Raw genomic sequence first — 27,628 nt, 5'->3', positions numbered from 1 at the left:
ACTGCTCTTCCAGAGGAGCAGGGTCTGATTCCCACCATCCACAATCATAGGGGCTCACAAACATCTGTAACTCCAGTGTTAGGGACCCTGATGCTCTCTTCTGGCTTTTGTGGGAACCAGATATGCAAATGATGCTCAGACATACATGTAGACAAAACACCCATAATGCATAATATCCGAAACAGTTCCTATCCTAGAAAGACATTACACCCTACCATAGGTTAATCCCAGGTTCTCTCTCTTCCCTCTCCCAGGCTCTTCAAAATTGAAAGTGAGGGAGGGAGCAGACAGTTGAAATCAAAGCCTGAATTCTATTTGTGATAAAAAATTCAACAAAATGTGCCAAGTTACTCAGATATGGATTTTTTTTACTCCTTCAAAGGACAGGGAGAAAATTTAAAAACACATTCTTAGAGTGTCTACAGGAAACATTTACCTACAAATACCTTTGTTAGCCTTCCTTCCTGCCCATCTGCTGATCATCCCCACCCCCACTACATAATAACTTTTCAGCCAGAAACACATCACCACACAGCCCATCCATTCTGACAGCCTGTGATAGAAAGCAGCGAGGAACATCACACATTCGTATATTAGGAAGCATCTGAAATAGTTGGTGTTGCAGATACACAGTCGGATAGCTCCCACTTCCCTGCTAAGCTGAGTCCGTTCCACAGCAGCCAACAGCTTGGTGAGCAAAATGGAAATGTAGTCAGTCTGGAGCTGCCTGCAGAATCCTCAGAGCAGCTGGGAAGACAGGGAGGGGAGTTCACCAAGGGATACCGTTCATTCCCACCTGTTCTTCTTTCTTTGGCACCCAGCCCTTCGCCCATTCTGCTTGGCAACTTGGAGGAGAGAGTAGGGCAGCATACAAGAACAGCAAGAACTACAGAAGGCCTGTCAACCTGCCCAAATCCAGTCATGTTTCTTGAAACCTTCCTATTGGGCGATTTTTCTGCAGAACCATAGTAATTCAGATCTGCTCCTAACTCTGGACAGATTATCAAATGTAGGCATCTCAGCATCAGGAAGATGAAGTGAAAGTTTCCTAATAAGTTTCAGCTCTTTAAAATATCCCAACTTCTACTGAACAGAACACTAAAAGAACGAAGAATTTTTTTTTCTCAACTTCTATACCAAGATGAAGCTTCATAATAGGAAGACAAGTCATTACTGTTACTGCTGCTTGTTTATGTAGTTGTAGCTATTCAACCCCGTGGCTGTGTGCAAGTAATTGAGCATTCCTAGTATTTCAGATCCCTATCTTTCCATATGAATGATTAGGAAATGTCCATCTCTGGGTGCAGTTCTGCTCTGTCTGATACCTTTGTTTCCTACCAGCCACCAAAACCTACCTTGAAAGATTCTGCATTAAAGCAGTGGAAGAGTGGGTTGGTGAGAAGAATTTGGGCTCTCTGTGATTAAAAAAAAAAAAAAAAAAAGATTGGGCTTTATCACTGGAGTGAGAACCATAGTAATAAACCATGAAACTATTTAATTTTGATCCCATACTCGAGAAAAATGGGATCATAGAGCACTCAGTGTGGTTCTGAGGCCCCAAAGGAATGATGCTCCATCGACTTATCACTGATTAATTAAAAGTTACTCTTTTCCCACAGTAGGAAAACAAAAGAAGACCGAGAGTCTAAGGTCTAAAAGAAGAAAGGGTAGAGTTTTCTATGTTTCTTGAAGCGATGTCTCATGTGTAACAGCACTTCCATATGAGTGTAAGAACTTGAGTTCAAATCCACAGAATCCATCTGAAGTCAGCTGTGGTAGCCAAGGTCTGTAATAACAGTGTTCCTTCAAGATTGGCATACACAACCAAGGACAATAAAGAGACCTTGTCTCAAACAAGTTGGAAGATGAACACCTGAAGTTGTTCTCTGACCTCCAAATGCACAACATGGCATGAAAGTGACCACACTCACACACAAGAGTGTGTGCATGCACACACTTACACATCATACATATGCACAAACACTCAAATAAGACAAAAAGTTCCCAACTTCTGTATTCTTAGTAGATTAAATATAAATGAAGATGATGCTAACACAGGTTATACTTTGAGGCTCTTATGCTGGAAACAGAAGTATGCCCATAACCAAGGAGCTTGTGACCTCCCTAACAGGTCTGGCATCCCCATCTTTGATGGCTGATGATTAGAGCAGTACTTGGTGTGACAACTTGGAGATCCTCTTAAGAGTTATTCTCAGAGGTGCAGTATATTCTTAGAAGTGGTATATGGTGACTTGCTCATCTTCAGGTAACTCACCTGCCTTATTCTACACCATACACTTCTTTCACAATGTAAGCGCATTGTCATTTATCACAGATCAGCTATTGTTTTCAGAATATTCCTGTAAGCATGGCACAGAATCATTGTATTCTACTTCTGGAAGGGACCTCGGAAATTACAATGTTCTGGGTTTTTTGTTTTGTTTTGTTTTTGTTTTTTCAAATGGCGGGGCATGACCCATTAGTGGATTGCAAAACCCATTCAGCAGGTCAAGACTAGCATTTTTGAAAACAATGAAATAGAATAGTGTAGAATAGAATATGCTCAAGTGTACTGTATTGTTCTGTGAAGCTTTTGTTTGTTGTTTCTGCTGGGCATGCATGCACAAATTTGCTTGGTCATGATCTAAAAACACATCTTACTCTGAGCAGCAGTCAACACACTATAAAAACGATGGTTAAGGTCATCCTCTCAAATGTTGATAAGGGAACCTAAGGCCAAAGATATGATCCAAAAATCACAGACCTGAGTTTAGACAGAGGCAATAATAATAATAATAATAATAATAATAATAATAATAATAATAATAATGTAAGTCTCCTGATCCTGGGTTCATGGACTTTCCTGGCTGGCTTCTGTCTCCACCACTTTTAGTCAGTATTTGCTACTTACTACTTATGTCTAGTTGCCCCTCAGAAAAAATGCTCTACTGCCCTGCTTTTCTATAAAATCAATTTCTTATTTTAGGATTCCAGAATTATTTCAATCTAGGGAGCAAACCTTGTGATGAACAGGCACATAAACCAAACTCATACCCAGTTGTCTTAACAGATCGTAAGTGCCCTCAAGAGTACCATTGCCAAGAGCTCTATGGAAATACCATGGCTAGAAGAGACAGCCCTGTGCACTTAACTATAAAACATGAACTATGTTGAAGTTTAGAGTAAACATGCAACCATAGAGAGGTGACATTACTGAAGAACGTTGGAACAGCAACAACAACAACAAATAATACAAACTCCTATTGTAGATAAAGACCTGGGTTCCATGTGGGTACATGATGGAGGTGGGTCTTGTATCTTATCTGTTGCTTTCATTGGTTAACTAATAAAAAAAACTGCTTGGCCCTGATAGGACAAAAAATTAGGTAGGCGGAGTAGACAGAACAGAATGCTGGGAGAAAGAAAGCCGAGTCAAAAGTTGCCATGATTCTCTCACTCCAGACAGACGCAGGTTAAGATCTTTCCTGGTAAGCCAGCTCGTGGTGCTACACAGAATATTAGAAATGGGTTAGATCAATATGTAAAAGCTAGCCTATAAGAGGTTAAAACTAATGGGCCAAGCAATGTTTAAAAGAATACAGTTTCCGTGTAATTATTTCGGGTATAAAGCTAACCGGGTGGCAGGACGCAGCCCACCGCTCCTATCACAACAGGTACACAAGATGGAATCTGAAGGCTTTGCATTTCTTGTATTCTGCCCTTTCTGAAATCTGTTTTCATACCAAGCAACCCAGAAGAGGATTGCCCAGGGTAGCAGGCCGACTTAGTTTGGTTACCCTGATTTGTTTGTGGATAGAGAATAATTTTACCACTTAGTCTCTACCCATCCTATAAGGCTCATCTCCAAAAATAACCCTACCACCCCAGGCTGCACTCTGCTTCCAAGCCGTTCACTATTGGCTCCCTCTCTTTTGTACTCCTCCCAGACTTCCGTGGCCACCTAGCCACACTCACGTTCCTTAGCTCTGGAACCACACCTCTTCATATCCCTGGCAATGGCACACACCGTCCCAAGGAAATGTTTGGTGGAGATGTGTGCGCTGACTGCCGCTGCTTGTTAATGACTCCATGTGGAGGTTGGCAGTGAAATAGAATAGACAGAAATAGTTGAAATGGGGTTTTGCACCAGCTACAGGTTTTATTCATCTGCAAAACCACAGCAGATGAAATTTACATAGAATGAATTCACAATCATGGGAATTTAGGGAAGGGACAGGCTACATTACAATAAGAGGTTAGGGAAAATGGGTAGAGAGGGGCATTTTTCAGGAGGGAAAAAAAGAAAAAAAAAGATGAAGTGGTGGGGTAAATTGGGAAGAGCATGATCTTACCACCTGAGTTCACATTCTAAGGCTTAAAGATGTTTTCGACTCTCTATAGTTAGCAGTATTAACTAGAATTCCCAAAAGGAAAACTTTGCATGTCTAGTAACCTGAGGGGTCTAGACATTCATTCATACCTCCCCATGCTTACATTCAGCAACTGCTTTGTAAAGCCACTGGGCCAAAAACCAGGGAATGGGAACACAGATGTGGTGTTTTCATGACTGTTGTGCCCCTGTGCTCAAAATACCTAACATTGGTGATTTCAGGGAGGAAAAGTTTGTTTTTGCTCACAGTTCCAGAGAAATTCAAGTCCAACATGCCAGGGTAGGCCCAGCAGCAGGAATGCTACATCATCAGAGACTAGGAAGGAGAGCACTGTTAGAACTAGGGACCAAATTATAGCTGGAAAGACCTGCCCCTAGTGTCCTTTTCCTCTAGTCGGACCCCATCTTCTAAAGGTTCCACAGCCTTCGAAAATCTTCTGGGGAATAAGCATTCAAGACAGGAGCCTGCGGGGACATTTCAGATCCAAGTCATAACAGATGTCTCTCATAGGGTCCTTGTTGTCGGAGCATTTGTTGTCTTATATCCATTCTGTCAATACATCTTTCCTTTTGTTTCAAGGATTTATTATTTAGTTATTATAAAGTAAGGAAATAGCTAAAGTTATACATTTCTCTCCCTTACAAAATCACTCAATAAAATGTAAATTAACCCCCCCCCCCAGTTCCACTAGAAAATCTAATGTATACTGTGGTGGTTTGAAGGCGTAAGTCATAGACAATCCCACACCAGTTTGGAATTATGATTAATAGGGTGGTATTTATTTAAAGGGGAAAAATTTACAGATAACCATCCCAGACAACAGCCCTCTGCGCAATCAGGAAGAAGTCTAGTCGCTGGAACCGGAGCAGGAAGCAAAGAGCAAGAAAGGAAGTAGCCACTTTTTTAAAGGGAGAGAGACCACGCCCCAATGGGCTGGTATCTCAGCGGCTATTGGCTGGAGGAGCGGAAGGAGCTCCCACAACAGTGGTTTGAATGAGAATGCCACCCATATAGTCATATATTCAAATGCTTAGTCGTTAGGGAGTGTCACTAGTTGAAAGAATTAGAAAGATTAGGAGGGGTAGTCTTGTTGGAGTAGCTGTAGCCTTGCTTGTTGGAGGAAATATATCATTGTAGGTAGGCTACATGCTAGCTAAGCCTAGTCTCTCCCTCCAGCTCCCTCCCTCTGCCCCCTATAGATCAGATGCAGCTCCCAGGCTCTCAGCTACTGCTCCAGTGCCATGCTTGTTGTCACGTTTCCTACCATGATGATAATGGACTAACCCTTTGAAACTGTAAACAAGCCCTCAATGAAATGTTTTCTTTTATAAGAATTGCTGCTACCCCTGGACCCAGCAATACCACTCCTGGGAATATACCCAAGAGATGCTCTATCATATGACAAAAGCATTTGTTCAACTATGTTCATAGCAGTATTATTTGTAATAGCCAGAACCTGGAAACAACCTAGATGCCCTTCAATGGAAGAATGGATGAAGAAAGGATGGAATATATACACGCTAGAGTACTACGCTGCGGTAAAAAACAATGACTTCTCGAATTTTGCATGCAAATGGATGGAAATAGAAAACACTATCCTGAGTGAGGTGTCCCAGACCCAAAAAGATGAACATGGGATGTACTCTCTCATAATTGGTTTCTAGCCATAAATAAGGGCCATGGAGTCTACAATAGGTTAACCTAAAGAAGCTAAGTAAGAAGGTGAACCCAAGGAAAAACATATAGTTATCCTCTTGGCTAAGGGAAGTAGACCAAATTGCCGGGGAGAAAATTGGGATCTTGGGGGTGGGGTGGGATGGGGGTAAGGGGAGATGGGGAGAGAAAAGGTAGAAGGGAAGGAGGGGGGACATGGGAAAACAGGAGAATTGGGATAAAGGAAGGGTGGATAGGGGAGCACGGAACCACAATTCTTAGTTAAGGGAGCCATTTTAGGGTGGGCAAGAGACTTGACCCTAGAGGGGCTCCCAAGTGCCCAAGATGAGGTTCCCAGTTAGTTCCTTGGGCAGCTGAGGATTGGTAACCTGAAATGACCCTATCCTAGAGCAATACTGACGAATATCTTGCATATCATCATAGAACCTTCATCTGGTGATGGATAGAGATAGAGACAGAGACCCACACAGGAGCACTGGACTGAGCTCCCAAGGTCCCAATGAGGAGCAGAAGGAGGGAGAACATGAGCAAAGAAGTCGGGACCACGAGGCGTGCACCCACCCACTTGAGACAGTGGAGCTGATCTACTGGGAACTCACCAAGGCCAGCTGGACTGTGACCGAAAAAGCATGAGATAAAACCGGACTCTCTGAACATGGTGAACAATGAGGGCTGATGAGACGCCAAGGACAATGGCACGGGGTTTTGATCCTACTAAATGTGCTGGCTTTGTGGGAGCATAGCCAGTTTGGATGTTCACCTTCCTAGATATGGACGGAGGGGGGAGGACCTAGGACTTACCACAGGGCAGGGAACCCGGACTGCTCTGTGGACTGGAGAGGGAGGGGGAGAGGAGTGGGGGGAGGGGGAGAAGGGTGGGAGGAGGGGGAGGGAAATGGGAGGCTGGGAGGAGGTGGAAACTTGTTTTTTGTTTATGTTTTTTTTTTTTTTCTCAATAAAAAAAAAAGGGGAAAAAAAAAGAATTGCTGCCAGGGGGTGATGGCACAGGCCTTTAGTCCCAGCACTCAGGAGATAGAGGCAGTTAGATCTCTTTGAGTTTGAGGCCAACCTGGTCTACAGAGTGAGTTCCAGGACAGTCAGGGATACACACAGAGAAACCATATCTTGAAAAACAAAACCAAAATAAAGGATTCCCTTCGTCGTGGTTTCTCTTCACAGAGGCCCTCTTGGACAGTTTGTTAGATTGTGAAGCAGTAAGGTAATTAAGACATGATTGATTCTCATTTATATATGTTAAGAAATCTCTTCTACTATGTAGAGGTTAGTTTCTTAGAATTTAGAGATCATCATTGATGGTAGAAAAATTTAAATACAAAAGGCCTTTTGCATACCACCTTCATTACACTTAATTAGAATTAGTACTTGCTAGTCAGTATCTTTATCGGTAGAAGAAAATTGATGTTTTTGTTGGGGAATCAAAACACTACGACTACATGAGAGTCCAGGTCAAATGGAAGTCTCTCAAAGGAGCTTTCTAGCCTAGAAACAAAGATATTTGTAATGGGTATGCCAGAGCCTGAGGAGTAGGGAATACTGAACTCATGCTCAACCCAGCCCCAGAGAAGACGGGTTCTTTTTTGACTCTGTTACCTCTGTGTCTTGCTAAGTCTGCAGAGATACAAAGAGAGATATCCCAGATTAATCTTATATATTCATTGCCCCAGACCTGGAATTAGTCCTGGCTCCTCTGAGATGGAACAGCCTTTTGTATACCACAAGTATTCTCTATTATGGTATTGCCACCAATTCTTCTAGGCTTCTTCAGTAAACAGAATTGGAGAACACGAATGCTTCAGAAGGTGAAAGTCAGTCAAGTTTAAACTGTCACTTCCAATTGAAATGTAAGATCGTAGCTTTTAGTTTAAGTTCCTTGATTTTATACTTCATCTCTTTTTCTCTTATGCTGAAAATCTCGATTCCTAATGACAATGTCGCAATTACTTACTTCAAAAGCTGCAAACTGACTGCAGTAAAGGAAGTGAACTCAATTTGAGATCCCCCCTTTGTCTTTGGGGTGTTTTCTACTAGTATTATAGAATAAAAGATACTCTGCTTGAAAGTTCCGTGAAATGGCTGAAGGTTCTAAATACAATAACGCTACGGCCTTGCGTATTTGGTGGTGGTGGTGGTGGGGGAACATGAAGGGGAAAGCTTTGAGATACTCACAGATACCTACCTATCCAGGTATACCTGGCTCATAAATAACCAAAAATCCATTGAAAGTTCCTAAATTTTTAATTCATAATTGTCTTGAGAAAAACCTCCCAGCCTTTTGCCCTTCATGTTCATCTCCTCTACATGCCAGTTATTTGGGAAAGTAAGAGCTCCCGCACTTTCTTTTCTCATCTCTGTGAAGTCTGCATACTGGCCCTCAAAGGAGCTGGGCAGGCTTTGTTGGGGAAACAGTACAGAGAAGCCTCTGTGGTGGTGAGGAGAGCTTTTGATCTCTAGAAATTTGAAAACTCAAGCCTGGAGGTCTTGGCATTTATCCCAGAGATCAAACACATATGTTGGCACCTGTAGGGAAAGAGGAAATGAAGCAGCCTTTTTTGAATCCAGAGCTTCTAATGAAAACTCCAAACTATTGCAGAATCCAGCAAAGGCCACGGGCTCGTCAGAAGCTACAAGGAGCCTCCATAGGAACTTCACTATCATGGACCCAGGGAGTAAATCACACATGGGGATCAGACAATTTCAACCATGAGTAACTGTGCATGAGCCAAAATATTAAGAGTCTGGTTTGAATGATGTGAAATTATGATTTCTGCAGGTTAAAATAGATGAATAAGGCAAACTCATGTTTCAACTTTATAGCTCTTGTGTAAGCAAATGAAGACCTCAAACCTCAGCAATCTTTCAAAAAAAAAAAGTGGTACCCTATATCTCCTTCTCAGGTTCAAGATATTTCTATTATGCTTCTCTTCTCAGGTTGATTTGCTACAGAGATAGGCCAAGATGAAGGGAGAGAGATAAATAATAGCAGAAAACTGATGATTCTATCCACCACACTCTGGTCTAGGGAAGAAAGCCTTTTACCTATTATTATGTTCAAAGGACTACAGGAGTACTTTGAGAGGAAAAGGACACCAGCAGTGCTCTCAAAGAGTGCATAGCCTAGTCGTCAGATTAGGCAAATGAGATGATTATCCAAGGTGGGATTAAGTGTTCACTCTGAAGGAACACTGAGTTCCACACTGGTTCCAGACAAATGCTTTCTGATTCCAGAAGGAGTACAGGGATGAAGGACTATTGAAGTGTGGGGAGTGGGCTGGTGGATAGGTAGGGTTAGTAGACTAGAGGACAGATGCTGGCAGAGATCAGCATCTGGTAAGGTTGAACTAGGTAAAATTTCTATTTTCAGCTCACACACACAAAAAAATGTACTTGAATACGGACAATATCTTGACCTGACCTAAAATGAAATTTAAGAAGAATCTGTTGATAAAAGTCCTAGGAACATGTCATTGTGGATAGACCATAAGTCATATGAAGCACAGAGAGGACAAGCATAATCCTGCTTAGGAGGGAGATAAAAATGACTTAGTAAAAACACAAATGAACCATAATTGAATTTGGCTTTCACCATCAGTCATCCTTCTCCTGAAAGACCTTTATACGTGATAAACTCAAGAAAGTAACAAGATACATTAAAAAAACACAAACCCCAACATTTTCATATACCAATAATGAGCCCACTAAAAAACAAAATCAGGAAATATTCCCACTATAGTCTCAAAATAGTTAAAACACCTGAAAATAACCCTACCCAAGTAAATAAAACATCTCTATAACAAAAGCTGCAAAGCACTAAAGAAAGAAACTGAAGATATCAGAAGATGAAAAGATCATCCATTTTCATGAATCACAAAATTAATATTGTTAAACTGGTAATATTGCAAAAATAATTGACAGATTCAGCACAGTCTGCATCAAAATGGCATCTTTCAGAGAAATAGAAGAGAACCTTCAAATTCACATGAAATCACACAAGACCCCCAAATAACCCAAGAAATCCTGAGCAAAAAGAACAATTCTAGATGGATAAAAAAATACCAGATTTCAAACCATGCTACAGTTTCAGAGTAATAAAACAGCAGCATATTGGCACAAAGAACAGAAACATACACCAGTAGACTAGAATACAAGACCGAGAAATAAACTTATATACCTATAACCATCTAACTCTTGGCAAAGGTGTCAAAAACCATCAGTTGAGAAAAGACAACCTTCTTGACAAGTGGTACTTGGAAAAACTGAATCTCAACATATAGAAGACTGAATCTAGATCTGCAACTCCTCCTGTACCAAATCAACATGAAATGTGTAAGAGACATTAAGTAAGATATCAAGCTTGGAATTTACCAGAGGAAGACATTTTCAACATATCAACATAAGCAATGCTTTTCTGAACAGAACCTCAAAGTTGAGAAATAATAGCATGGATTGACAAATGTAGCTTTGTTGGTAGAGTGCTGTCTTAGCATGTAATGAAATCCCAGCTCCAATCCCCAGCATGGCATAAATTAGAACTTGTGAAGTGGAGGCAGGATGATCACAAGTTCAAAGACATCCTCAGCCACATAACAAGTTTAAGGCCATTCTGGGATACATGAAACCTTGTCTCAAAACATAAACATAAAGAAACTAACTAAGGAGATTGCATTTAGGTTTGATGTATTCTCACAGTGACGAACACTTAAAAACAAAACAACTTAAAAGAAGAAATATTTATTTTGGCCCATAATTTCAGACCCTAGTTGTTTCTCAGCACAATTAGTCAGAATATCGTGATAGTCGACAACTTGGTAGAAGAATTGCTCACCACTTGGCAGCTGAGAATCAGAGCCAATACAGACAAGGATGAGAGCCAAGGATCCCCCATTAACATGCCCTCTGTGGCCCACTTCCTCCAGCTAGGCCTCATCTCCTAAAGCCTCCACTGCCTCCCCAAATAGTGTCATCAGCTTAGGACCAACACATGAGTCTATAAAGGACACTTCATGTTCAAATCATAACAATATCAACTTAACAACTTCTACATGACAAAGGAGAACAATTAGTAGAGTTAGCCTACAGAATGGAAGAAAATCACTGCCTATCCTTCACCCCCTTCATCAGACAGAGAATTAATATCCAGAGTACATGAAGAACTAAAAGAGTAGGAAACAAAAGAAAAAATAAATCAGTAAATGGGCAAATGAACTGAAAAGGCAGTTTTCAGGTAAAGATATACAAATGGTCGATAAGTACCTGAAGAAATGTTCAACCTATTTAGCCATCAAGGAAATGCAAATCAAAACTAAACTGAGATTCCATTCCACCCTAGTTCAAATAGCAGTTATGAATAAAACAAACAGCAATAAATGTTGAGGAGGATGCAAAGAGAAGAGGATCCATTGGACACTGGTGGTAGATGATGAGTCCAGCAGTTCAGAGCCTCTGTAGATTATCAACTGGGGTTCTGCCTTTGCGGCTGCTGCTCTGTACTGACTGTTGCTTTCCAATCTCCACCTCCGTGTTGTCTGTAGGAGTTTGCAGGCAGAGTAACTCTTCATGAACACACATGGTTTTCCAAGTCAGCCTCTCAGACTACCAAAGGAAAGCTGTAAACACCCAGTCATTCAAAATGTTAAACCGGCCTTAGGGGCCAATGCATAGGCCTGGGAGTCCTGGAGAGGGTATACATGAGAACATGGAAGTGATTGTGGCCCATGTTGAGCTGCTTGCCCAGAACCCTCATAGCAAGTTGCCCATAACATCCACTTGTGCCTTCACAATACCCTCTAGCTCTGGATACTGACTTTCTCTGCAGAGCTTTTCTGACTCAAAAACATCAAATCAAGACCAACACGGGCAAATAACAGAACTAGAAAAGGAATGGATTACAATTAGCCTTGAGAAGGAAGAGATTACATTTTTGTTTATCTGGCTTGTAGGCTTGGCTTCATATAATGATAGCAATATTAAAAATAAAGGAATAAAACAAAGGCAACATGACTCATCAGACAAAGATGCATGTCACCAAGGTAGATGACCATGAGTTCAGTACTCAGAGCACACATGAAGGAAGGAAAGAACCGATTGTCAGAAGTTGTTCTCTGATCTCCACATGCATGTAGTGGCATGTGTACCCACATATTAAACAAATAGATGGCTAAATAAATAAATGTAATATTTTTAAAAATTAAAATATGGATGCCAACCTGCAGATCAAATCAAAGGAGTCAATAATATCAACCCAGAGGATAGTTTTCAGGTCATACAATAGTCCAGGACACCCGTAGGCTCATATTGATTGTTCTAACAGCAGATCAACCTAAACAGTAAGCATTTTTGTTAGAATTTCAAATCTTTTCACATTGTCAAAGCAGCTAACTAATGTGATCATCCCAGCAAGAAATAAGAACCATTATTTCAACATTCACACAAACTATAACCACCTCAGTAGCCGGCTATTTCTCAATGTTACCAGTGAATTGAATTTCAAATGTCAGTTTCGTTTTGTATGGAGATGAGCAGACCCACTTAAATGGGCTGTTGGGGGGGGGGGCTCTCCTGTCAGGTTTTCAGGGACTTAAACATCAGGGCAAAGATATTTACATGAAGAGGTAAGAATATTGGCAAGAAGGCATCTGGAAATTTAATTTAAAATAAATTTTGATCATATTTCTGGTTTTTAAGCTTTCTTTAAAAGATTGTGAAGCCAGTAGATTTGGTGAGTAGAAGAACATTTACTTACCTTTTTTTCCCATTCTCAGAACTGTCTGTTCTTTTCAGAACAAATCACCCACAACAAGAGGCCCACAGATGTGTCCAGGTTTCCCAAAGCCCTCACTGTTGTGCTGCCTTTCCAATGTGTCCTCCCAAGTGTTTATGCCCTGTCACTACAGGCTGAAGTCCCCCTGGAAATGCCACTGTCCTTGGTGGTGAGATTTTTCTGGAAGGAGTAGAAAGTAGGAGTCACTGAGGCCATCTAAAGCTGCCTGTTCAGGGACTGCTGGAACTTCAGAACTGCCTTCCTCTTGGGGTAAATGCAAACCAGCAGCCTGGAACACACAGCTCAGAAGCTGGATCAATAGGGCCTTGGGATTTACAGGTAAAGCTTTGGGTCAGATGCATCTACTTAACTCCCCCAAAAGCTCATCTCAGAAATGAACACTTCAGTTGAATATTCAACCCTTGGAGAATGTGAGGCCTTTCCATGGCTCTTTGCTTCCTTGAGTGACACTGTATTCATCGCTGCCTTTCTCTCCTTCCTTTCTCAGTCCTTTTCACATTTCTTGCCTTACAGTCTTTGGCTTTGATATATATCACATTTCCCAATCTGTGAAGACACTCCCGCTGTGTTGTTGCTGTTTCCATTTGGTATATGGAGCAAAAGTAATAGCTATTATATCCACAGCAAAGATGAAATCCCCAAGTCCCCGGAAAAATTAGACCAAGGAAATGCAATGACCTGTTATTCTCTTTATGTTCAAGCACCAGCCATGCCCTCTCATTCGGCCACGCTTATCTTTGTCCCTGCAACTTATTTATGTCTTCTTCTCCTACAGTTACACATGGGCAAGATAAAAGTGATGTCAACAAACCCCTATGTTTCTCTCAAGTCCACTCATTTATGTAATCATTACTGGACATTCAGTACCTAGTCCAAGGCACTGAAGGATATATACGGTCTCTCTCCCTGGGGCTCTCTGTATGGCAGAAGAGACAGATGCTAACAAGTATACAGATGCTATGTCAAGTGGTAGATGCTCTGTGGAGGAGCAGGGAGTAGGGAGAGAGGATCAAGGGTGACAGGGGATCTGTTTTGGGCAGGATGGTGTGGGAGACGCTCAGCATTTTGTTGGCATCCCCTCAGCATTTGCTTCAACACTTCCTGAAGCATTCTACCTAAAAGTGGTTCCCCTACACGTGGTGATGGGAGAATGCTTGGCCTAGAAGCATGGCGAACTAGGTGTGTTAGTCATCACCAGCCCCTGGAAGAACTCCTTGAGCAGATGTCAATCTTCTCCGAAGTTAGGCTAACTTTGAAGTACACGCTACATGGTCCCCTGAGATCCTTAGGAGGCCTGAGTGCCAGCTGCCCACCTGGTGACTGCAGGGTAGCATGCCTCTATCAGATCCCTGCCCCTTCTGCCTTACTTCCCCTGGCCCTTACTTGGCTTTCCTACGTTTATTTCTCAAGGAAACTACTAGAATTTGAAACATTGTCTTGTGGGTGGCTTCTGAGGAACCCAAACTAAGTCCTGTGGTAAGGTTCCATTTGAGCATGTGTTTGATCTAGTGGAGGGGTAAGCTGAGTGAAAATGAGGAGTAAGAGAATTCTAATCCAAGAGAGCCACGAGGCCAGAGTCTCTAAGTAGACTCATGCTTGGGTATGTGAAGAGCGGCAACGCTATACTGCAGGACCAGGGTTAGGAGAGGCACTGGAAAAAGTAATTTCTCCCTCACACCACAGTGCTAACATCTCCCTTAAGTTTGCTTCCCGCTGCTTCCTCTAGCTTCTCCTCTAGCTTTTCTCTTCCCCTGGGGCAAATTTTCTGAATATTCTGACATTTGGTTTAGATTCCTGGTTTCACTCTAGCTGACTGTACCTTTAGGAATGTTTTGGTTTGCTTCTTTGTGGGACGGGTAGGTAAATGTTCTTACTACGCTTCCCACGCCAGCCTTGACCTTGTTGTATGGTCTGGGATAGCACTAAACTCTCTCTCTCGTCCTGCTTTAGTCTCACAAGTGCTAGGGTTGCATCTGTGTACCACCAAACCTGACATTAACTGTGCTTTTAGGGCTAAAAGGCAAGAAATCCCCAACCTAACCACTGATAGATGCTAAGGAGCTAGGAGTCCAGTCAAGGCCCTGCTTGAGGAAGTAGCCTCCAAGGGAAAAGCAGTAGGCTTTCTGTATTGTCTCCCCAAGCCTAAAAATGATGAGAGTACTATTTTGTCCAGTGCCATGGTCATCACCACCGACACCTCTGAGAACTCACTGTTCCCACCTTCATCCCATGAGTGTGGCCTTCATTATTGCTAATCCTTACCCTGTTCTGAAAACCAGAATGTACCTATAGCCTGGCTGCTGTGCTTGCTTTGACACCCTGGGCTCCACATGAGATGCCCAGAAGCATTTTCTGAGGCCACTGAGCCCTCACTGTGCAGCTGCAGGCCCTGCAGAGGCAGCCACTTTGATCCTGAACAGGAGACTCCAGATCACAGGGACTGTGGAGCTGTCGTTCGGCAGCTGCCATGAGCTGAGTGCACATGCCTCCCAGAGCAGGGCTGCTTTGCTGACTCCTGGGAGGTTCATCATCAAAACTCCCTGCCCTGACCCACATTGTGCCTCTCTTCATTTGTGCTTCTGGCTGGAGCTAGCAGGGAACTGCTAGTGGAGTCTATTAGCACTCTGTTCTGCTCTCACGTTCTTCTGGAGAAGATGGCTTCTGAAAGTTCATTAGCAAGAATTGAGCATGGGGAGGGGTTTGGGGGGAGGACAAACAGCAAGGCCTGAAAGGCAGGCCAGAGAGCTCAAGCTCTAGTGGCAAAGTGGTCAGTAATGGAGGTGGGAGGCGGGGCACAGTCCTCAGCAAGCTGACTACTAATGTCTTCAAGATGGAGGTTTCTCCCAGACTGAGCACTATCAGTTTGGGGGACTCCGTTTACCACTTTCTAATTGTCATTAGCTCCTACTAAATGTCCATGGGTTGGTTTGTTTTGTGGTTTCAGCTGGGGCCAGAACTGTGTGCTGGATAATGGCTTTGGACAGCAGAGATATACACCACTTCTGGGCTTGACCATTCAAAAACTCCTAGGAGCCTTGGTCCTTCCTTTCCCTCTATGCTTAGGGGCTAAGTATTCCAGGCTTACACCAAGTTTTGAATGAGAAAGAAACAGAATTTTTATTTTATTAAAACATTCTTATTTGCATATATGTTATCTACTCTAGTATTGTCATTTTTCATTCTGCCTGTTCATTCATTCATTTGTGTACTTGTTTGTTCAGCTTTTCAGCTGACTTTCATTCATGCACTATGAACCGTCTTGTACATGCTTAGCACTGAACTTCAGTATAAATAAATGTTGGGATCTTCCCTTAGAGTAACATGAAATCTAGGTCAGAGGATGGATATAAAAGAGCAAAAATAATAACCAGGTCTCAGAAGAACATACTAGGTACATAAGACCATGCTGTCTACAGAGAAATAAATACTCAAAACTTGAAGTTCTGTTCTTTCTTAGGGACACAAGAGAAAGAGAAAATATAAATCGTCCTATATTTTCTAAAGAAAATGAATTATTGATCAGAACTCTTTCTATAAAGAAAATTCTAGATTCTGGTGGTCTCACCACTAGGAAACAGTACCCAAATACTTAATGAAGCAATGATATCAACTAATATTAATTATTTTAGTGACCAGAGGAGAACCAAATGCTTCCCAAGAAAATATACAAAGCCCCAATGACTTTAATATCAAAACCTGATGAAGGTCATCTCCAAAAAGACTACAGATAATATCATATCATACTTGATGATAAAACACTAAGTGCTTTTATCTAAGCTGGGGAAGAATTCGAAACATCTACTCTTACCAGTGTAAGAAGAAATGAAGCTAGGATAGAAAAGGAGGCCATTGCTATTCAGGCACAAAATGTAGGCAAAAAATCCCTACAGAATCTACAAAACATTGCTACAATTAAAAAGTGAATTCAGAAAAGTATCGTCTTGTATAGGATATAAGATCAATATATAAAAATCAAACAGCTGGGTGTAGTAGTGATGTATACCTATAATGTCAGCACTTGGGAAGTAAAGGCAGAGGAACCACTGCAAATTCAAAAGCGGTATGTTCTACATAGTAAGTTATAGACCTGATCTCTACCCCACACAAAAAGAGTATGTATGTGAGTGTGCAAGCATGTGCGTGTGTGCATGTATAATGAATAATTAAAGAATGAAATCAAGAAGAATACAATTTATAGTAACACCAGAATAATCAACTACATAGAGATAAATCTTTGAAAAAGGTATGTAAGTTTCCTAAACTAAAAACAACCATTATTGATAAGACAAATTAAAGAAGGCCTATATGATGAAGACCATACCATATTCAAGGATTTGAAGGATAACTGTTATACATGTTCACTTACCCCAAATTCAATGGATCTGAGTGACTCAGAACAATACTAGTCAAAAATCCCAACATGGGTTTTTTAAATATATAGGTTTTTATTAATTCTTTGAGATTTTCATATTCACCATTCTCCAGCTGCTCCCAGATCCCTCCATCTCTTTATTCACAAAATTTTATGTCCAAATATTTTTGAGTGTTAAGTTTGTGCTGTAACATAGTTGACTTATCAGGGGCCAATATATATAAAGAGGTTGACAAGCTGCCTCTAAAAGATATATGAAGGGCTGGAGAGATGGCTCAGTGGTTAAGAGCACTGGCTGCTCTTCCAGAGTTCCTGAGTTCAATTCCCAGCAACCACATGGTGGCTCACAACCATCTGTAATGAGATCTGGTGCCCTTCTCTGGTGTGCGGGCATACATGGAGGCAGAATGTTGTATACATAATCAATAAATAAATCTTTAAAAAAATAAAAGATATATGAAAATGCATAGGTTATGGAATAACTAAAATAATTTTGCACAAAAATGAATTTGGAGGATCTATACTACTTTATTTCAAGATTGACTCTAAATCTTCACAGGTTAAGACAATCTGGTTTTGGCAAAGGATAGACAAATGGATCAGGTGAGATTTTAATTGATAGATATAGATCAATATAGATCAATCAATGTCCAGATGCAGAACCAAACATAAGTGCATTTTGGGAAACAGGAGTAAGTCAATTTAATGGGGGGAAAGAAAACATTTTTAAGCAAGTGGTTTTTGAAAAACTAAACAGAGAAACAAAGAAAAATAAAATTTAAACCCCACACTCACTCCATATATAAGAGTTAGTGGACAATAGCATAAAAGTGAGAACCACAAAATTTCTAGAATAAAATGCCTGAGGAAATCTTTGTGGACTTAAAGGAAACAGATTTTTCTGATAGTGTCTAGCCACAAAATAAAATATTGCTGAATTGGACTTTGTCAGATTAAAATTTTCTGCTCATTAAGAGATTATCAGGGTTCAGGATGTAACACAGCAGTAGAAAATTTGCTAATCATGTCTTTTTTTAACTTTACAGGTGCTTTGCATATATATTATGGCTTCCAGTTTTGCGGTTTTATGAGATTCCTGTGTAGGCCAATGTGTGTGTGTCTGAGTCTTTAAGGGTCCCTTGTGCTTTTTTTCCTTTGGCTCTTTTTCTTCTGGTCATTTGTGTTGCCCTGTTCTGGTTTGTTTGTTGTTTGATTATATTTTATCCTATTTTATTATTTTTAGATGTCTTTTTGTATTCTAATGAGAGAGAGAAAGTGTGTGGGGGAAGAATGTGGATTCAGGTGGGTGGGGAAGTAGGGAGGACCTGGGAGGAGTTGGGGGGAGGAAAAAACATAATCAGAATTGAAAAAAATCTATTTTCAGTTTTAAAAAGTCTGGGCTTAAACCCCAGCATGGGGAGAAGGAAGATTGGCATCATTAAAAAAAATCAAGTACAGCATAAAATGCTAGGAATGCTTGTAATTCATAATATTAGCATAGAACTTTTACTTAACATATGCAAAGAACTACTGCAATTTAGTAACATCAATCAAAACGAAAAACAATTCAAGATGAGGAAAAGCCTTAACTCTACATCTCGCAAGACAAGATGCATAACTGTCTTGTAAGCACATGGCACACGAAAAGAACTTCAATGTTATTTGTCATTAAAGAAATACAAATTAAAATCACAATGGAATTACATATGTGCTAGAATGAATCCTAACACATTTAATGTTGGTGACAATTCAGAACTAGAACACTGACAGTTTGCTGCTCTGAGCATAAAATGGTACAACCATTCTTTCCGGATTTTCACTTCCACTCATTCCTTATAAATCTAACCATGCACTTTCTCTATAGCTAAGCGATTTCACTCCTAGCTGTTGACACAAGAAAAAATTATAAATCAATGAAAAAGATTTATATAACAACATTCTTACGAATTTTATTAATAGCCTTAAACTTGAAACACCACAACTTAAATGGATAAATAGAGTGTGGTATGCATATATTTGGTGGGGGTCAGTGGATGGGGTAGACATTGAGACAAGATTTTACAGGTTGCCTAGGTGGCCTGGAACACAGTCAAGGCTGGCCTCAAATTCTTTACCATTTTGCTTCAGCTTCTCTGGTGCTGGGATTGTAAGATTGTGCCACCACACCTGGCAGAACCACGGTATATTCTTACAGCGGATTATTGCTTTGCAACTAAAAACCAAATTACCTCTATATATTGCAAGGTGATTTAATTCCAAAAATACTCTCCTGAATCAAAGATGCCAGATCTTTTTTAAAAAATCATTATGGTCATTCAACTTAGGAAACTTTGAATGGGAAAATCTAATCAATGTGATAAAAGTCTCAATAACGGGTTGGCAAAGGCAGAGAGAGACTGGAAAGGAGTACTCAGACTCAGAGCCATAAAAATGTACTACACTGTGTTGGGGGAGGGTGTAGATAGATGTGTATATCAAATCTCATTCAGCATATAAAGTGTGCACATGACTCAAATCACATTCTTCTCTTCTCCCTTAATAATGTTAGGCTGAAAACTACTATACTGTATTATCATTTATTATTTTCACATATTATCATCCATTTTAAACTTCCTTGGTTCCCTCAGGTAGATCTTGAGGATGCTATTATTTGTTGATTGATTATCAGACAGATTACTTGTTGAATAATAATCAGACAATAAAATGGAAAAGAAAATTATTGTGTAACATCAGAATATGTCCACTGTTTCTAGTCAACCCCGTTGCAAACATGGGTCCTATTTCCAATGAAAACCAATAACCCCAAATCATCTATGTTTTATTTACAATAAAAGAAGAGGCAAGAAAATAAGGGTAAGCTTTTGCCTCCTAGATTTTTGAGGTAAAGCCATGTAATTATTACTGTATTTCTTAACTTCAGTGAGACAGACCAAGAGGCATCTGATGAATCACCTTTTCATTCATAAACCCCTGTTCATATCTTTCATCACTTTTATGCTCCTAGAATAATAGCAGAGAAACAGTACTTGATGGGCCTGCATTATCAGATGCTATTGGAAAGGTCTGGGTAAGAGGGCTGAACCACCTATTAGTATTCGGGATGCAAACCCTTCTCTATAACCCAGAGTCATCTGTATCCTGGCAACCCTCAAAATTTCATTCTCATCGAATTGGTAGATCTTTATCAAAATATAATTATAGCCTTAATTTGAAAGATAAATTTTGATTGTCAGTGCTGTGCCCAAAGGAAGAAATAATCAGGTGGGAGAGTGCTTAGGCACAATTGTTAACCATATAATCAATGTCATGAATTACCTATTCCTAAAGTGTGCATGCGCGCGCGCGCACACACACACACACACACACACACTAGCATCACCACCACCACCAACAACACAACTTTGGGGAAAGTTGTGAAGCATAGAATAATCAGGAGGAAGATCCTTGAGGTACCAGACTTAACCTTTGCTCATCTTCTCATGACGTCACCCAAATGCCAGTCATCTGTTCCTACCTGGAAGCATTTGGTGAGGGGCTAAGCCACATTCTTTGTTTTCTATACATGCCCATAGTGGTCCAACCTTGACCAGGAAGTAGTTTACAAACTCTTGAGTCAAGTTCCCTGGAAATAGGCCTGGATATAGACATTAGTGTGGAGCAATCTTGCTAGGAAATGCTCTCTGGGTTCACAACTGATAAAAAAATAACTGAGTGAAAGAGGACTGGATACAAAAAGAAGTCATAACAAAAGCTTGGACTAGTGTTCCAGGAAGCATGGAAGTGTTTGGAAGTGAGATGGCTCTGCAGAGTTGTCCTAAACTCAACGTGACCAGGCCTTTATAGACTTGTACTGCCCAGTCAGCATCTGGGAACGGGCATGATGTTGGGTGAGGTGATTTCAATGGAGAAAATTCCTAGAGAAGGACTCAGCTGTGACCCATCATTATTCAGGGCTGGTGAATAAGTGACTGGGCTCTAGGTGTTTGGGTCTCACTGACAATAAGAAAGTGGATAGTGTGTCGAAGTAGCTCTTGCACCTCCTTTGGCAAGAGTGAACCTGGAGTCTGGGGGAAATAATCTGAACTGGACCACACATGAACTGAATCATGAAAGCAGCTCTATTGCCTAAGGCAGCAAGGGCTTCCAACGTGCCTGCTAAGGCCCCTCACGATGTGTAATTTGCTCGGGAAGATCAGAAATAGACCTACCTTCTCAAGCAGTTGATACACTTCAACTTTCTAAAACTGTAATTTCCTGGAGAGTTGGTACTGTTATCTCTCTCACTGCTAAAGTGGCCAAGAACCTGAGACCAGACAGGTCATGGGACCCAGCAAAAGCCTACTAGTACTATTCTGCTAAGTAAAGCAGCAATAAAATAACTCCTAATGACATATTACTATCTCCATTAATAAGCGCACTGCCCATCTTTCATCAGAGGAGCCTCTTCTAGTCATTTATGGGAATTAACACAGAGACCCATGGCTGGACAATGTGCAGAATGAGCAACTTTGGAGCACTCATCTTTAAGTGGGATGTCTTCATCAAACCCTTCCCGTCAAGGCTCAGGGCTCTATGTAGAAGAGGAAGAAAAACTGTGAGAGCCAACAGTAGTTGACAACATCAAGGCCATGCCCTCCAGACACAATATGACAGAAACATACATGAACTCAAAACCTATACAAGTTTAAACCATACCCCCCCAAAAAAATCCCAGTATGGAGAAGATAAAGTGTATAGAAAACCCAACCCCTTACCAAGAATTTTTTTGCAATCAATACCTTCCATGAGAAGGAAAATCAATGTTTTTCAATGGAGTGTCACTGTATATATCAACCACACTCCCGAGCAGAGCCCACGTCCAATAGGAATTGCCCAACACAAAACAGAGTCCATATTTTTATGTGCTTTTTCCCTTGTACGTATTGGGGTTTGTTTTGAATTTCATTTTTGTTTTATTGTTTTTTGTTTTTGAGAGAGAGTGTAAAAGAACATGAAGTTGGGTGGGTAGGAAGGTGGGGAGGATCTGGGAAGAGATGGGGAGGGGAAATAATGTGCTCAAAGTACATTGTATGAAAAAATTAAATAATGAAAATTATATATTTCATTTATAGATGTGTGTGATTGAGTGTATACATGTGCACTCCATATGTGAGATGGCATTGGATCCCCTGGAACTGGAGTTACAATAGATTATGAGTCTCTCTATACATGGGTGCTAGCAACTAAACCCAGCTTTAGCAAGTGCTCTTAATCTCAAAGCCATCTCTCTAGTTTCCTGCTGTGTCTTTTAAGATGAATACCTTTGGGACACTATGTGAGAGGAGGCAAGAAAGCAGAAGTCACACACTTCAATTCCTGTCTTCAGGCTTCTGTGCTTCTTTAGGGTAGTTTGTGGATGGAGAAAGACCCAAGCATGTATAATAATCTTGTTCACTGAGTAGAATGAATGGATTTTATTTTACACATTTTGCAATGTACAGTAATCTCTTCTTGAGACCTTTTGGAAACCTTGAATTTGTAAATTCAGAGGTTTCACCTCTGTAACAATATTTTTCCATGCCCCTGGTATTTATAACCTCAATTAATTACTTCTCCTGAACCTGGGACTTGCTTCTTTCCATTGGCAAAACTAGCCATGTGCTCAATCAGAAGACCTAGTAGCTTCTGCCTCTATATTCTTGGGGACAGAATATTAGCTGGCAGGCAAGTAATCCAGCTACCCTACAGGAGAAGTAGGTGAGGAGGGAGAATCCTGCAACTGTACAGAAAAAGGGACAGAAGCACAGTCAACTGGGCATCTTGTGGGAATCTAACTCCCAGGTGACATGCCATTTGACTAGCCATTTACAAGCCTATCCAGAATGGCTAGTTAAATTCATCCCTGACTGCAGAATTCAACACCAACAGATAAGCAGCTATTGCTTAAGCTTGGGGTAATTTCTCATGCTACAGTAAAAAGAACATCAAATAGTAGCAATCTCAAGGTCAAGCACCCACCTCACTACGTCTGCTCACTACCCTTCAACATCACAAGAGTCTTTTCTCATTCCATGGCCACTTCTCACAAATAAACAAACTCTGGGTTCTCTTACAACAGTTACTACATACACAATGATGACTAGATAAAAATTGTTGAAAGAAAAAAGGAAAGAAGGAAAGGAGGGAGGGGAGGGAGGGAGGGAGGGAGGAAGACAGGGCAGGAGGAAAGGAGGAAGGGAGGACAAGGAGGGAGGAAGACAGGGAAGGAGGGAAGAAGGGGAGGAGGAAAGAGAGGGAGGGAGGGATGGATGGAGGGAGGGAGGCAGGCAGGCAGGCAGGCAGGCAAGCCTCACTAGGCTGCCAGAGCTGGAGGCTAGGGGTGGAGCTTCTTCACTAGGTAGTTCACTACTTTGTGTTAATTTCATAGGCTTGGGGCTCAGAGCCTCAGTTCAACAATTTGCAAATGACCCCCTGCCACCCACTTTCAAGGTCACTTACTAGAACTAGGAATGTTAAACCCTGAGGATCATGGTTTATGACAATTACATACCCCAGAAAGGACTGGACAAGAAACGCACCAGATCAGTGAGGACACATAGTAAAAGAAGCCAGAGCGGTCCTGCTCAGAATCGAACTTCCCATCCGCCACTTATTTACCAAAACACCTCTGGGAAGCAACTTCCTTTTTTATGCCTCCATTTCCTCATCTGTAAATGGGAGTCATAACACTTCCTACTTCCTAAGATCATTGTGAGGATTGAATGAATATATGTATAGAGCCTAGATAAATTACTCTTTGCCTACCTGTAAATGATTGTACTGTAGATATTGGGAAGAAGTGCACATGGATTTTAAATCATATAAATAGTTCTTTTAGTGATTACACACGAGGAAAGGGTGCCAGCTTTCAGAAACTATATCCTATATAATTGCTCTCTTAAGAGGGCAGGGTCAGTATGGCATGGTGGAGGCAGTGCGAGCCAAGAAATGTGGATCTAGGTTCTCACTTCAGCCCTGCTTTAAATTAGCTACACGATGCAGGAAAAGTTATCTAGAATATGGAACCAACGACAGAGACTATCTAAAGAGGCTGAGCCAGGTAGTCCCTCTCAGAGCCTTTTGTTTCTCCACCTTTACAAATCTCTTTGAGGTGGAAAGAGGGAAGTATAATTGCCATCAATTTTAAGATGGAGATCCGAACTGAATTTGGTCAGACTCAAAACACCAAAGCAGAGGTGGAAGAGACAAGGGGATTCCTTTATTCAAGAGAATATATCAGTCAGGCACAGACTGCACACAGACTATACTTCCCATAGCCCTGGCAGTTAGATTGGTCATGTGATTGAGCTCGGGCCAGGGACTTGGATGAGTGCTCCTGCCACAATCTCATTTTCTTCTGTTGCAGAGAACCCAGCAGGGACTCCAAGCCTCCAGAGAATGGGAAAGCCACAAGAAGGGACAAGATCAGGCTGCTTATCACAGGAAAGCCCACAGCTGATTAGATTTTCTTTATATCAGAATGTTGTGTTATCTGTCTGAGGTTTAGGGTTTATATGTTGCCTTCCTTGAATGATATACTTTTATGGGCCCCTAGTTAATTGCTAATCCAGGTTCTGATTTCAAGAGGAAACTGACCTACGTGCTAGAGATCACTGACATATTATTTGTTACAGGTTGAGCCAAACAAATGACATGGACTTGGGAAATCTGAATTCCAACTCACAGTTTCCTAAGCTTCTACATCTAAGCCTCTCCTCTTGTAAGCAGGCCGAAAGAGGCTGTCCCCACCCTGGGTCGCTGAGTCGCATTTCATTGTCATTTGTCTTGCGTGTTTCTTTAGGGAGTTAAACATGAAAGCCGTGCTTAAGAGGAACCAGTTGTTATTTAGAGACCAGAAGGATGGATTTCTCAGGTGTCCTGTTGTCTGCCCTTATCCTTTAGATAGATCAAAACTGTTATCTGAATATTTCCCAAGGATTACGGTTGTGACCTACAGAAAATTAAGGTAAAGTTTCAAAATCAACATTCACTTTGAAAGAAAAGCGAGAAATTACCTGAGAGGTTCTGGCTCTAACCCGTAGCCAGGGCTGGACATTTACACCTTTGCTTTTTAATCTGTTTCTTTTCTGCTGTACTTAAATGGCCATTTGGATTTTTCAGCAATTACCAGTGAAGTCTTGCAAAATAATTCCCATTATTCAACCAAATCAGGAATACAGAGTTCATTTTATTTAAAGCTGGAATTTGCCACTCTTGCACCGAAGAAAAGTGAACGTGGGAGAAATGGAGGCTTTTGAAAATAAATAATCGAAGAGGCCCAGCAGGGTCCCAAGCTCTAAGACTCCTAGAAGAGTCTTAGACTTCCTATTAGCTGCCACCATTACTGAAAATGCCTCAGCCCCTTTATGAATCCATTCCACGTGGCTCCTGCCCCAGGAGCTGAAGGCAGGCTTCCTCAGAAAAGCTGAGAACGTCTGGCACACCAGGAATGAAAGGAGTGGTACCCTGGCTACACTATGAAGCTGGCATGATTTAAGTGCTACCTGGACCCGTTGATACCCCTGTATTCAAAGCCCAACTCCTTTAAGGTGGGGGGAGTGGCCTGCTGGCTCCTGAAACACAGAGTAGGAAGCCCCATGTATAACGCTGGGTGCAACTCAGAAGGAATATAAAGCCCAAATGTCCACGAATGGGGGCAGGGAAGGAATCCCTTTCCAGGTTCCCATCCTCCAATCCTGCAGCCCAGTTGCTCTGGGTCTCCCACAGGAAGGGATGAGGCTTGGAGGGCTGCTGCCCTTTTGCACAGACCAGCACTCCTGTCTCCCAGCCTTGACCCCAGCCTGGAGCCTGTGTGGCACCACTCTCAGGTTATCTGGCAGCTCAAGTTTGGCTCCCACCAGGCAACTGGGAAAGGAGACCCCAGCCCTGGAATTGTGGGGTCAAAGCAAGCCGCATCTCCAGCCGCAGGGCTATTTTTAGATGCTGTTATCTTTGCCTTGCTCACATGCAGCTGTGAAAAACAAACTGGTGGCCGAGGGGCACACAACTGCAAAATAGAAAACCCGTAAAACAAGAGCTTCCAAACTCAAGAGAATATCAGGCTATGACAGAACACTATTCCACAATGGCCAGGTCTGCCTAGCCTTCCCCTGAGGGAGGCCAGTAGGGCTTTGCTCCTTTATTGCAAACGCAATCCTGGCTTGGTCCAGCTTTGGCTCACCAGCCGGCAAGGCTGATCAACCAGGCAGCCATACTTATGGCCACGGGTAGTGACCTCCTGGGACAGGTATTCTAAGGGAGCAGAATCGATAGGGTTAACACTGCCACAAACTGAAAAGCTCCAGCTCTCTCAGTTCTTTCCTCCAGCCCATCCTACCAGTTCCTCTGCCTTCCAGCGTCACAGCTCCATGACAGTGAAAGCCCTGCACAGGCAAAATGTCACCCAACATTAAGTAGCAAAGCAGGAAAACAGGAGAGAACCCCAAGCGGGATCCCCTACTTCTCTCAGCGGTTAGAACACCCTCCCGCAAGGCCAAGCCTCAGGGCGCTCCTCCACTCCCAGTGCCCTCAAGTCCCCATGTCCCCTTCAGGCAGCCCAATGCCAGACACCGCAGCCTTTGCCGACCCCTCCACCCATCTGCTAAGGGTCTGGACAACAGCTTGGAAAAGTGGCGCCCCGCCCCAAAACCCGAGATGGGGGGGTAAGGAGGGTGGGGAGGCGGCGGCAAACTTCAAAGCTGCAGCTGCAATATGCTTTTTTTTAAAAAAAATAAAAATAAATGTCCCTCGAAAACCAACAGGGTTTCATTTGTCCCACCAAGCTATGTGTGGTCCACCTTGACCGCCCGCTCACCCTCACTCAGCTCTGCCAAGGGGATCAGGCTCTCTCCGACCTCAGCTGCGGGGATTTCCTCTCCGGCTAGCGCGCGGCTGAGCTGCCGTCCATGCCTCCTCCACCCCCAAGTTCACCCACAACCCAGAGGAGCGAAAAATTAGTTTAAAAATTGTCAATTGCCTAGACCCCTTCCCCCCAAGCTGGTCCCCTCTCACACACACCCGAGTGGCCTGGGCTGCGAGTCATGGAGCATCCCGGGGGGTTGCGGTGAGGTGCCGCGCCGAGGCTAGCCTCCCCCGGTGTCCGCTCGGGCTCGGGCTCGGCCCTGGGCAAGGGGCCCGCGCATCTTTCACCAGGTGCAGCAATCCTACCGCCCGTGCGCCCTGGGCGCGCCGCCGGGCCCCGTGCCGGTTCCCCGGGAATGCGACCGTCAGGTGAGGTAGGCATGCGTGCCGGCTCCGCAGCGAAGCAGCAGCTGGCTGGGGCGCTGGGCTGGGGATCTGCCTCTTCTCCCTCTCCCCGCAAAGGAGAGGCCTCTCGGGGGCGGGAGGGGGGCTTTCCAGCGCCTTGGTGCGTTA

The 27,628-nt window shown here is 42.3% G+C and overlaps 1 protein-coding gene across 1 annotated transcript in view; it reads right to left on the bottom strand.

The window, feature by feature from the left end:
- LOC121444780 (Nance-Horan syndrome protein) overlaps nt 1–27,373 on the bottom strand; it is a 75,938-nt gene extending 48,565 nt beyond the window's left edge. The window contains exon 1 of the mRNA XM_041646698.1: nt 27,272–27,373. Coding sequence (XP_041502632.1) covers nt 27,272–27,296 — 25 coding nt within the window. The 5' untranslated portion in view covers nt 27,297–27,373. The remainder of the gene's footprint in view (nt 1–27,271) is intronic.
- Between the last annotated feature and the right edge of the window lie 255 nt (nt 27,374–27,628).

The sequence above is a fragment of the Microtus oregoni genome, unplaced genomic scaffold (genome assembly GCF_018167655.1).
Source record: "Microtus oregoni isolate MIOR12 unplaced genomic scaffold, Mior012 000140F_ref0000409, whole genome shotgun sequence".
Lineage (NCBI taxonomy): Eukaryota > Metazoa > Chordata > Mammalia > Rodentia > Cricetidae > Microtus > Microtus oregoni.
Note: the sequence above shows the minus strand (reverse complement) of the source record. Positions and strands in the feature narration are given on the sequence as shown.